The sequence below is a fragment of the Equus przewalskii genome, chromosome 2 (assembly GCF_037783145.1).
Source record: "Equus przewalskii isolate Varuska chromosome 2, EquPr2, whole genome shotgun sequence".
Classification (NCBI taxonomy): domain Eukaryota; kingdom Metazoa; phylum Chordata; class Mammalia; order Perissodactyla; family Equidae; genus Equus; species Equus przewalskii.
The window spans coordinates 6948509-6961485 of NC_091832.1; the positions used below are offsets into that span (position 1 = coordinate 6948509).

At 35.4% G+C, this 12977-nt stretch overlaps 1 protein-coding gene across 10 annotated transcripts in view; it reads right to left on the reverse strand.

Annotated features, from left to right (window-relative positions):
• ZFYVE9 (zinc finger FYVE-type containing 9) overlaps positions 1-12977 on the reverse strand; it is a 192745-nt gene that overhangs the window by 50445 nt on the left and 129323 nt on the right. For all 10 annotated transcript variants that reach the window (XM_070609634.1, XM_070609641.1, XM_070609633.1 and 7 more), the window contains 3 exons: positions 12652-12772; positions 9399-9521; positions 7427-7582 (listed from right to left, as the gene is read on the reverse strand). In XM_070609634.1, coding sequence (XP_070465735.1) covers positions 7427-7582; positions 9399-9521; positions 12652-12772 — 400 coding nt within the window. The remainder of the gene's footprint in view (positions 1-7426; positions 7583-9398; positions 9522-12651; positions 12773-12977) is intronic.

The window sequence follows — 12977 nt, forward strand, 5'->3', positions numbered from 1 at the left end:
AATAGAGGAGGAGTAGGAGATAAGATCAAAGGGATCTTTAGGGACTAGATCACATAGGACCTGGCAGGTCAAAGGAAGGAGTTTGGAGTTTATTCTAATCACAGTGGGAAGCCACTGGAAGGTTTAAGCAGCTTCAATTTTGTCATCATACCCATCACTATGCTATTATGCTACACAAATATGCTCTCAATTCACAAAGATTAGATTTGGGATACCCAAAGTTTAGTTGAGAGAAGATAAACACGTGTGCAAACATAGAATTGCAAATGACTGAAAGGGAACAAAAGTAGTTTTCAAATTTAAAAATGATTTAACTTGCAAAGTCAATAATATTTATTTTCAGTGTTTATAATTATAATTGTCTTCTTGCTTTGTTCTGAACTTAAATCTAAAAGTTGAAAATCAATAAAAGTGTAAACTTTATTATGCCCATGTAAATATTAATTCACATTAATATTTATCTTGAATTAATAATTTTCTTGGAGAGATAAATATTAAATTGGAAGAATTCACTGAAGAACGTAACCTAGGATCCAGCACAGAAAGGCAAAGAGAAAAATTATACAAAAGAGCAATTAAGAGATATCAAAGATTGGGGCTGGCCCCGTGGCCGAGTGGTTAAGTTCGAGCGCTCCGCTGCAGGCGGCCCAGTGTTTCGTTAGTTCGAATCCTGGGCGCGGACATGGCACTGCTCATCGGACCACACTGAGGCAGCGTCCCACATGCCACAACTAGAAGAACCCACAACGAAGAATATACAACTATGTACCGGGGGGCTTTGGGGAGAAAAAGGAAAAAATAAAATCTTTAAAAAAAAAAAAAAAAGAGAGATATCAAAGATTGATTTCACAGGCTCCAACATCAAAAAGGAGTTCAAAAGAAGACAATGTTGGGAATGAAAGAGAAGTAATATTCAAAGAGATAATAGCCAAGAATTTTCCAAATTTTTAAAGAAAGAAATGTGTTTTCAGATCAAAAGTACACTTTGATACTCAGCACTAAAAATTGAAATCCACATATACATACACATATAGACCAATGGAACAGAATAGAGTCCAGAAACAGACCCATACATATAAGGTAAACTAAATTCAAAAGCAGTGCCAAGGTAATTCAATGGCGAAAGAATAGTCTTTTTAACAAATAGTGCTGTTAACAACTGGATATCCATAAGTGAAAAAAAAAAAAGAAAAGAAAGAACTTCAAGACTTACCTCACTCTCTGTACAAAAATTAACTCAAAATGGACCACAGATCTATATATAAGAACTATAACTATAAAACTTCTACAAAAAAAATATAGAAGAAAATTTTTGTGACTTTGGATTAAGGGAAGGATTTCTTAGGAAACTAAAGTATAAACTACAAAAGAAAAACTGATAAACCGGACTTCATCAAAATAAGAAAATGAAAAGACAAGCCGTGGACTAGAATATAATATTTACAAAACACACTATCTGATAAAGGACTTGTACCCCAAATTCATAAAGTACTAAAAACTCATTAAGAAAACAACTCAATTTTTAAATGGGCAAAAGAAGGGCTACAGAAGGCAAATAAGCACATGAAAAGATGCTCAGTATTGTTAGTCATTAGGGAAACGCAAACTGAAACCACAATGAGATACCACTATGCACTCATTAGAAAAACAAAAAGTAAAACAAAAAAAAGGCAATACCAGGTGCTGGCAAAGATCCAGAAAAATTGGAACTTTTCATACATTGCAGGTGAATGGATAAACAAATTGTGGTACATACATGTACTTTTGTGTATAGCAAATATTTTTTTAAAGATAATTAAGAGTTCAGAAGAAGAGATTACTTCTACCTGGGAAAGAATTCGTGGAAAAAGTGGTCTTTGACTGAGACTTAAGAGAAGTTGTAAGATTCAGATAGCTGGAATACTGAAAAATAGCACAGGGGGTGGGGCTCATGAGTAACGAAGTAGGAAATCATCAGAATATATAAAGAACCAAGAAATGTTTAGTTTGGCTACAATGGAAGTACAGGGAGACTACCTTCCAGTATGTATGCGGATCAGATTATGCAGATGCTGAATGTCAGAGTACGCAGTTTATTCTAAAGACAATAAGGAGCCAACAAAGGTTTTTGGTAAGAAAAAAACTATCAGAGATTAACTCTGGAAAAAATAATCTGGAAGATACAATTCTCATCTCATTCAAACGCATGTTCTGAATGTTTGTTTGTAAATAAGTACAAAACGTGGAGGAAGAGAGAGGAGATAGGAAGAAATAATACACAATTTAGAATACTCCCATCGCACTACAATAACCAGAAGGCACCGTGGAACTCTCAAAATGTCACTTCTCACAAAATACAATTTTCCCCCTCACTGTGGAAAGCATAACTAAGAGTGACAAAAATAATTTTTATATCCTAAATAAGCACATATACACACACATATTATTAAATACACATAAACTAGTAGGAAACTATAAAGAAAGTTCATTCAAGGGCTTCTAAGGCTTTTTCAGTGATTTATGGCAGAGTGACCACTAAGCAAGTGATAGAGTATTCAGAGCTTTCACATTCAGGGGAAATTTAAGATACAATTTGTCAATTCTACACAGTGTGCCACACAGAGGGAAAAAATAATGAACTAAAATTGTTTTAGAACACTTAAAATATGTTCCACTTATTAAAAAAATCATAGTGAAATAATATATCAAGCTACTACCTTGATTATCTAAAAACAGGATTCTTAACAAAACAGGCATAGCACATGATACTATGCTTATCTGTTTTTTAAAGACTGCTGTACTGTGGGTCAGCCCTGTAACCTAGTGGTTAGGTTCAGTGTGCTCCACTTTGGCAGCCTCAGCTTGGTTCCCAGGCACAGACCTACACCACTTGTTGGCAGCCATGCTGTGGCGGAGATCCAGGTACAAAATAGAGGAAGAATGGCACAGATGTTAGTTCAGGGCAAATCTTCCTCAAGCAAAAAGAGGAAGGTTGGCAACAGATGTTAGCTCAGGGTGAATCTTCCTTGGCAAAAACAAACAAACTGCTGGGGGCTGGCCCCGTGGCCGAGTGGTTAAGTTCGCGCGCTCCGCTGCAGGCGGCCCAGTGTTTCGTTGGTTCGAATCCTGGGCGTGGACATGGCACTGCTCATCGGACCACGCTGAGGCAGCATCCCACATGCCACAACTAGAAGGACCCACAACGAAGAATATACAACTATGTACCGGGAGGCTTTGGGGAGAACAAGGAAAAAATAAAATCTTTAAAAAAACAAAACAAAACAAAAAAAAAACAAACTGCTGTACTATTAATACACATATAGAGGCTACTGACATAATATAAAGAATACTGGTCTGGCAGCTTTGATTCTAATTCTGCCACCAACAAGTTCTGTGATTTAGGCAAGCTGTTAATACCTCTAGGTCTCATTTTCCTCATCTAAAAAATGAGGAGTTTGGGGCCAGCCCTGGTGGCCTAGTGCTGAAGTTTGGCGCATTCCACTTCAGCAGCCTGGGTTCAGTTCCCGAGCATGGGCCTATACCACTCATCTGTCAGTGGCCATGCTGTGGCAGTGGCTCACATAAAAAGGGGAAGATTGGCAACAGATGTTGGCTCAAGGCAAATCTTCCTCAGCAAAAAAATAAAAATAAAAAATGAAGAGTTTGTACTAAATGATTTAAGATATCTTCTATTCCCAATATTTTATGAGCTGTAAAATTATTCCGTTTCAAGGAAAGACTCTTATAGCTCACTCGCTTATGCTTTTGAAATGTTCTTTACTTAGATATACATGCACATGACTCTCATCCTATATTATAGATAATATTTAAGAGAATTTAGATGTATTATGGTCCAAACTTAGATTATCACCAGTTCCAAGTAATTTCTGTTGTAGAATTTTTCCATTTTTAATTTGATAGTTCAAAATGAACTGTGTTGATATAGAAGGATACTTTTTAAAAATGAATAACCATTTATGGTAAACATATGTTTTAATGACTAATGTAATCATTCACATCCTTTCCTTGTTGGTATTTCTCAGAGTTCCACTCAAAGCTCTAGTCTTTTCACATCAGCCTATGCTATTCACTATAGTTTCAACTATCACATGAATGCTAGGTCTCCCAAATCTGCATTTCAGCTCAGATCTACCTCCTGAGGCCCATATCCATATATTCCTCTTCCATTTACATATCACCATCCGTTGTCATTATTTCAAATTTAATACACTGAACAAAGAACACATCACCCACTCCCCTGCCAAATCTGCTCCTCTTCTCTTCACTATCTCGGTGAACAAGAACAAAGTCTACTCAGGTGCCCAAGCCAGAAATCCAAAGCCAGCTTTGACTTGTCCTCTCTCACCCCTCACATCCTTAGTTAGCAAACCCTACTGAACTGAAGCATCACTATCTTCCATACCTCTTCAACACTCTTTATTCCCACTGCCATTACTTAAATCCTGATAATTTCTTAATTTCTTCCTGGATCCCTACAGTAGCTTTTTAAAAAATCAATTTTAAAATAACAAGTGTTGGCGAGGATATGGAGAAAACGGAACCCTTGTGCACTGCTGGTGTGAATGTAAATTGGCGCAGCCACTACAGAAAACAGTAGGAGTTTTCTCAAAAAATTAAAAACAGAACTACCATATGATCCTGCAAGTCTACTTCTGGGTATTTATGCGAAAGAAACAAAAATACTAACTTGAAAAGATTTCTACACCCCCATGTTCACTGCAGCATTATTTTCAACAGTCAAGACATGGAAACAACCTTAGTGGTCATTAATAGATGAATGGAAAAAGAAAATGTGGCATATATATACAGTGGAATATTATTCAGCCATAAAAAAGAAGGAATTCCCGCCATTTGTGACAACATGAATGGACCTTGAGGGCATTATGCTAAGTGAAATAAGTCAGACAGAGAAAGAGAAATACTGTATGATCTCACTTATATGTAGAATCTGAAAATACTGAACTCATAGAAATAAAGATCAGATTGGGGGTTGCCAGAGGCTGGGGGTAGGGAGCGGTTGAAATGGGAGAAGGTAGTCAAAAACAAACTTCCAATTATCAGATAAATAAGTACTGAGGATGTAATGTACAGCATGGTGACTACAGTTAACAATACTATATTGTATATTTGAACGCTGCTAAGAGAGTAGATCTTAAAAGTTCTCACCATAAGAAAAAAAAATTTGTAACTGCGTGGTGATGGTTTCACAATATATACGTATACATAAATCATGTTGTATACCTGAAACTAAAATGTTATATATCAATATCTCAATAAAAAATTTAAGTCAACTTATAATTTATATATAACAGATTATATATAATTTGAGGTATTATGCATAAATTGAGGTATAATTTACATACAATAAAACCCACAGATTTTAGGTGTATATTTCAATGGGTTTTGAGAAAGGTAAACACCCATGTACCCCCATCCCAATCAAGATATAGGACATTTACATCATCCCAGAAAGTTCCCAGAGCCCCTCTGTACTCAAGTCCAGCACCTGCACCCCTCCCTCACCCCAGGTAACCATCAGTCTAATTTCTGTTATTACAGACTTCACTTTGCCTGTTCCAGAGTCATATAAACGGAATCAGGCAATATGTACTTTTTTGTGTCTGGCTTCTTTTGCTCAGCATAATGTCTGTGAGATTCATCCGTGCTGTTGTGTGTATCAGCAATCTGTTTATTCTTATTGTTGAGCAGTATTCTAGTGCTTATTCACTGTGACGTTTGCTCGTTTAGCCACTGCAACTGCTTTTTAACTGGTCTAGCTGCCACCAACACAGACTTTGATCCATTTTCATACTGCTTCTGGAGTCATCTTTCTAAAACGCAAATCTGATTATGTCATTCGTTTCTTTCAGTGACTCCTAAGTGCCTACAGAAGAAAGGATAAGCTCCTAATTAAGACATTCACAAACCTTCCATGCCTTAGTCCATGATGCCCTCTCAAAACAGACATGAACATAGTTACTTCGACCCCCAATGCCATTTCTCTGTTTAGAGTTTTTACACATGAATACATTCAAATTGAGGAGAAAAGTGAATGTTTGCCATTTCTGGAACTAAGTTTAGATCCAGGGTATTATATCACCTGAAGGCCCTAGATGACTTCAAATTAACCCCATACATTTAGAAACTGACACAGTAAATACTAAAGTGTATTTCACAGGTATCATGTGTTCAGTTGCAATGTATCACCTTGTCCTCATGTAATACTACACCTAATTATCATAGAGACTAATTAAGACATAAAGGCATAATCTTTTATGCATAAGCTACAATCACACTAAAGATGAAATTCTATATCCTGCTTTTGTACTTATTTCAAGAGCACTGTTACATTCTATTCATAAATGTTACTTCTAATGGCTAAAAAGTTCTTTAAAAGAAGCATACATCTAATAAGTGTAACAAAGTTAAACTTTCCACCTACAGCTGGGCATTTAGGTTGTCTTTTAATTTTTGTGCTAAATTTAAGTAATGCCACAATAAACACTTTCATGAACAAAGCATACTTCACATTTTACATAATTTCTTTGGCACAGAATCCCACAAGGGAAATTACTGCATTCACAAAGTATGAACAATTTATGGTTTTAATATATTTATAAAATATTATCAAATAATACATGAAAATAGTTTTAATACCTTGGCCACTCTCACCTCCCCTAAGCCTTGTTTCTCAGAGACAATCTTTTTGATTATTCATTTGTTTTAGTTTCGATCATTGTAATACTCTTTCTCTGTTTATCAACCATAGATATTATTTTTTACTTCCTTTTATGATAAATTAGAATTTAGCTCAATTACACCACTTTTTACCTCCTCTGTTAAATTATGGGGAAGTTAACTTTGTAATGTCAAATAATACACAAACATATTTCTTTCTCTCTCAACTTTTAATAGCATGTCTGGATAGTAGTAGCCTTGGTCTTCTCTAACTTCTAATAGCTATGCACTTACTTTTACATTGTTACAATTAATAACATTTACAATTTACTTTGAAACCATAAAAACGTTGTCCATGCTAGTCATTTTTGAAACTTGAAAATTAAGAATATTTACATTATGATTATATAAATATTGTTAACTGAAGAAACAAGTATTAAGTTATGATTATGCTTCCTTCTACCAGGGACCAATATCATGACCACTAAGCCACTCAAAGGAAAATATTCATACATCAAGGCCAATGGATTCTCTTACAACTCTGATTCCAGCCTTTGTAAAATAATAACCACCACACCAGGTGAAGTCCTAAAATTTAGAATTTCCTCAAACCACGGCAAGTTTGAACTTGCCACTAATACCAAAGTTCAATGCCAGGCTTCTAAATTTAAGACTATTATTTCGCATCTGAGTCCAAAAACTTTTATCATCTATAAAGGGTGCGGTCTAAGCCACACAGCATTCCTACCTGCCAGAGCATCCCGATAAAGCTGCACAAAATGATTAAAGATATCCTTTGGCAAACACTTTTCATCTGGCAGACACTGGAGAAGAATGACTATCTCAGACTGACCCACCGCATGCATTCCCTTGGTTGTGAAACACCAGCACTTCCTGTTCACATCTAAAGATGGAATAAAAATAGAAAAATAAAGACATTCCTCTCAATCTTTACCCTTAAAAAAAGGCACAGAAATCTATGTTACAATACAACAAAGAATAAAACAGATCATACTGAGTCTGAATAATTCAACTGTGAACTGTCACTGCATTGAGCCAAAGAACTATTGTAGAAAATAAAACATACCAATGCCTCTGATTCTAAGGAAACACTTAGAAAAACAATTGGAAGGGAAGTAAAAGAAGTAATAGTGAAAGAAAATTAAAACTTTTAACTCTATTATTAAAGGGAGTAATTATTAAAAGAAACAACATTTCCTTAAAGTAAAACTAAACTATGTATCCTAGGCTATAACGATTAAGATGTATTCTCCCAGCTTTATTTAAAAAAAAAAATCACTTTACCAAGGGAAATAATTACTTATGTAAGACTAGAAAAAACAATACAAGCCAATATTATACCTTTGGATTCAGGTTGTGGCCTGAAGAATATATTTTTGTACGTACACATTAAATTTAATCTGTGACTGAAAGATTCTAGCTATTTCAGTTACTACAGTCCTTTCTGAGAGAAAATTCTAGATAATCAGCAGCATAACTTTACTTGGTTTCACGCTGTAACAAGTGGTGAAAAAGATGGCTTATCTGGACTAGTCATTTCTACTTATTTACTTTAAGGTAATGTAGAGTCCCAATCGCACAAGCCATATGTAGTTAAAAATAATGTTCAATCTTTGGCACTTTTATCATTTGTACTCCAATACAATGGGATCCCCAAAGGAGTCAAAAAGGACTCAATTAAAATTATGGATACTAAGATGTAAATCAAAATTAATAAAAGAACCCTTTTTTCATTTTGGGGATTGTTACTATACACCTAAACAGGAGGTGCTCAATTTAACTGTATTAAGATGGTGTACACTTCAGGAATTCTAGGTTACCTGTTTTCTAAGTATGACTTATGAACTAGATATGGTAAATTGAAATTTCAAGCAAATTATTTTAAAATCTGATCCTAGAAGGAAAGGTGGCAAGCATTAACAACTGGCCAAATATACACAGGCGTGATTAGCAAGTAAACCAGAAACCTGCATTTCATTTATGTAGAACCTCTAAGGAAGTAAGGAAGTAGTATAAGGTCAAGTGAAAACAAGTACATAGTGGGAACCAGAAGACTGTTCCCCGGAGCTTCTGTCCTGTCTCTAAAACTCTGCTTATTAACACTCATCCAGAAAAAATGCATTCGCTATTTTCCAATACGTTTGGAATCAAGATTCTAAGTTAACTGTCCTCTCTCTTATTCTGATGCCCAAGACGCTAGCATCAAGAGTTGAGAAGTTCTTCTGAATCTTAACTGACGACGTATTGAAGTTTTACTGTATGTTACTTTATTAACACTTCTCCCAAATATGGCTTTATACCATGATTAAGCTTTCTGAGATTTAAACCAGGCATGTAAATTGTTTGACCCTTCTGGATAATTTATCCACCTCCAGTCATTCTGGTGGTGAGTTGTGACTTAGCATACCCATCTCAGGAAGAACTTAACTTAGATCAGTTCAAGTTTTGTTTGGCTTTCCTCCATGGAGAATTCATCTATCTCACTCCTATGAGTAAAAGCAAGAGTTTCAGCTAGTCCCACAGTTGTCCTCTGGGATATATAATTTTATACAAAACAACTTCTTTAGTATCCAAGTTTTCAGTAAGATGTGGTTCTAAATAAAAATACTTGTGTATAATGAATTTGAAAGTTTTATTTACTATCTATGAGCCAGTAAAGTATCTCATTTTAATATCAAAAAACCAAATTTCTAACTTACAATTTACAATTTTAACCATTGACAACAAATTTGCATTTAAAACAAATACAAGTGGGTCAGGGCCACCATCCTCCAACTGCTGCATTACTGAAATCTGTGATGGTTTCTCTTCCACAGCATAGTCTGTAAGGGGAGAAAATAATGTAAGAGATTTGTTAAAAGGACAAATCAAGGAAAAAAATCTGATGAAGGAATGGGCTGATTATTCACAGGAAAGAGACAAGCATTTGATTTATAGAGAGGGTGAACATAGGTTTGTTTGTACCTGCTGTCTCAGTATCATGTTAATAGTGCCCCTTTCACTCTCCAAAGTAACCCAGTCCAGTTTGGATAAAATAGTTATCCTATGTATAGACTTCTCCACAAAATGGTTTGTGCCATAATCTAAAGACAGACCTTCTAGTTAACAAAAATTCTCCAATTATCCTAAAAAGAATTTCACATATTACATGTTCTAAGACCAACATTTAAATAATCTATGATACACAAGAAAGCGATAATATACCAGTTACCTCTGGAAATGTTATCTACGGGTTGAGGTAGAGGGGAATCCTACTTTTTACTCTAAACCCTTTTGTACAGTTTGAGATTTTTTAAAAATTACTTTAAGGGGCGGGCCCGGTGGCACAGTGGTTAAGTTTGTGCAATCCACTTTGGCGGCCTGGGGTTCGTCAGTTCAGATACTGGGCACGGACCTACCCATTGCTTATCAAGCCATGCTGTGGCAGGCATCCCACATATAAAGTAGAGGAAGATGGGCACAGATGTTAGCTCAGGGCCAATCTTCCTCAGCAAAAAGGGAAGGATTGACAGCAGATGTTAGCTCAGGGCTAATCTTCCTCAAAACAAACAAACAAACAAACAAAAACAATTACTTTAAGAAATGCACCCAGAAAATAAACTAAAAGTATCATAAGTGACTGCTTTTATGAGACAATTCCTCTAAGTACAAGGGAAGATTCTGTACACACACATATCACCAAAATCACCAGTAAATCACACATTTCTGAACAGGGACAAGCTAATACTTGAGACTCTGAACAGAACCCTTCCCATTTAATCCCTGCAAGCACAGTATGTAAGATTCAGCCATCCCATTTCGAACGATGGTAGTCCTCTCAGTCAAAATCATGGGTATTAACCGCTGTCGAATCTAAAGCTATTGGAAAGAAACTGAAAACCTGACAGCCGAATGTTGTTTGCTTGGTCTTCTATAAACTGAATCATTAAGGGACAGCCAGGCAGAACAAAATAACATCATTTCCGACTTACCAATGGAAAACAAAAACTGTTTTTTTGGGGTGTAATGGGAAATGATGAAAATATTTATTGGACAGAGAAATACTAAGTGACTTTAGGAAAAAACGAAAAACTTTTTATGAAGTTCCTCCACTGGAACACAAAATTGCAAAATTCTGATGAAGAGATAGTAATATGGTTTAACTAAGCAAACATAGATAACTAGTTATTGTTTCTTGGTAGGAGAGGTTTTGACAATTAGATTTAATGGATGTGACATTTAATGAAAATGGAACCTGCAATCTTATTTTAACAATAGAGGAGGCCACTTTAATTTCTTATTAATCTAAGATTTATTAAAATAACAAAAAGTTGAAACCTAAGTAGCAATTTTACTAACAAAAGAATATTTTTAGGGAGTCCTGGTAAAGACACAAAGACATTACATAATCAAAAGCCTGCTTAACTTTATGTGAAAGATTATCATTGTGCTGTCTGGGATGCAGCTGGATTTCATGTATGATAGATTCAGCCAACGTTGCTGAGAGCCTGCTACTGGCCCAGCACCACGCTAGCAGCAGAAGACATAAACATGAACTAAGATTGAAGGAATGCATGGTCTAAGTGAGAGAATCAGACCTACACAACATCTGAACTACAATGAGAGAAGTATTAATGCAGTAACAATCTATAAGAATTTCTATTAGGACAAAGATAAGAAAGCAGAACACGAGTACTGAGGCAGCCTAGGTAAGGATTCAGAGAAAATCCATTAGTCTGGATGTTGAAAGGTTGAGTTCTTCAAGGAGTCTAGAGTATAGAAGGGTATCCTAGGCAGAGAAAAGGAAGAAAAGGAAAATATTAATTACATGCCTACTTTGTTCCAGACTCCTTTCTTGCTATGTACCTTCAGGTATGAAATCTGATTTAATATTCACAATGACACTAAGTAGGTCTAGTCACCTACCTTTTAAAAAACAAAAACACTAGAAAAAAGATTCAGAAAGGATAAATGACTTGCCCACTGGATCATACAGCTAGAATGGAATAGTACTGGTATTAAAACTCAGGTTTGTCCAGCACTCAAGTCCATTCTCTTCCCCCATAAGAAATTCCACAGCATAACAAAAAAGCATGGAAGTGTGAAAAGTGAATATTCATAAAACAGTAAATAACCTGTAGTACGTGTGTAAGGTACTGGGGTATTGGCTGGAAATAAAGTCAGAAAGGTAAGTTGAGATAAGATTATAAGGAACACCGTATGCTAAGTAATTTATACTAACGGTATTGGGACTCCATTGAATGTTTCTAAGCAAGTGTAATATATGAAAATACCTATATTTGAAAGATAATTGGCAACAACGTGTAAGGTAACATAAAGGAGAGAAAGACTGAAGGCAAGGAGACCAGGTAAAAGGCTAGGATAAAACCGAGGAGAGATTATTGGTAAACTATCTCCTAAAGATGTGCTGACTAGATGCTGATCTGGATACATCAGCAACAAACTTTCACATAAAGTTAAATATTCTTTTGATTGGATAGTAATTTTTCTTACCAGGACTCCCTAAAAATATTTTTTAACAGTAAAATCGCTATTTAAGTTCAGTGCTCTCCACTTATTGTATGTACATTTCTGAATGTATATTATACTTCAAAACAAAAAGTTTATTAATGTACTGACATATCAAGTGGGCCAATCCTAGAACCATAAGTAACTCTTCAGAGTATTATGTGCTTTAAAATACAAAGGAAAAACTGCCAATGAAAATATACTGTATTGTAAACATATCACAATTAAAACTTCTATGTCCTTCCAATGAATGAAATGACATAATATAAAAACATAAACCTCTACTCTAAATCAATCAATAACAGCAACAATTGTTTTCACGGCACTGAAGAGTTGCTTTTTTGTTGGAGAAGGATGGTCATCACTCAAGTTCTATCTCCTCTTAATTAGAAGGCAACAACTGAGTATGTAATTATCCCTGTTTAAACACACACGTCCACATACCTCCTTTTACACCAGTGGAGATGAGAATGGGAGGGAGGCCATCTTCAGGAATAAGGTTCATTGCACTTCCAACAGGACTTCCAACCTGAGTTATATTCCCAGAGAACAGAGAAATATCCGTCTAGGAAAAGCAAATCAGTTAAGTGAACATCACAGAGAGTTCAAGACTTTGGCAGAATATAGTCAAGAATATAGGAATTTAAGTGAAAATTTGGAATTCATACTTTTTGAAAGATAGCACAAGATACTCATTAACCTGTGGTTTCCCAAAGGACTCGGCTTAACTATTAAAAATCTTTCTAATTCTACAGTTTCTCCTTCTGGCA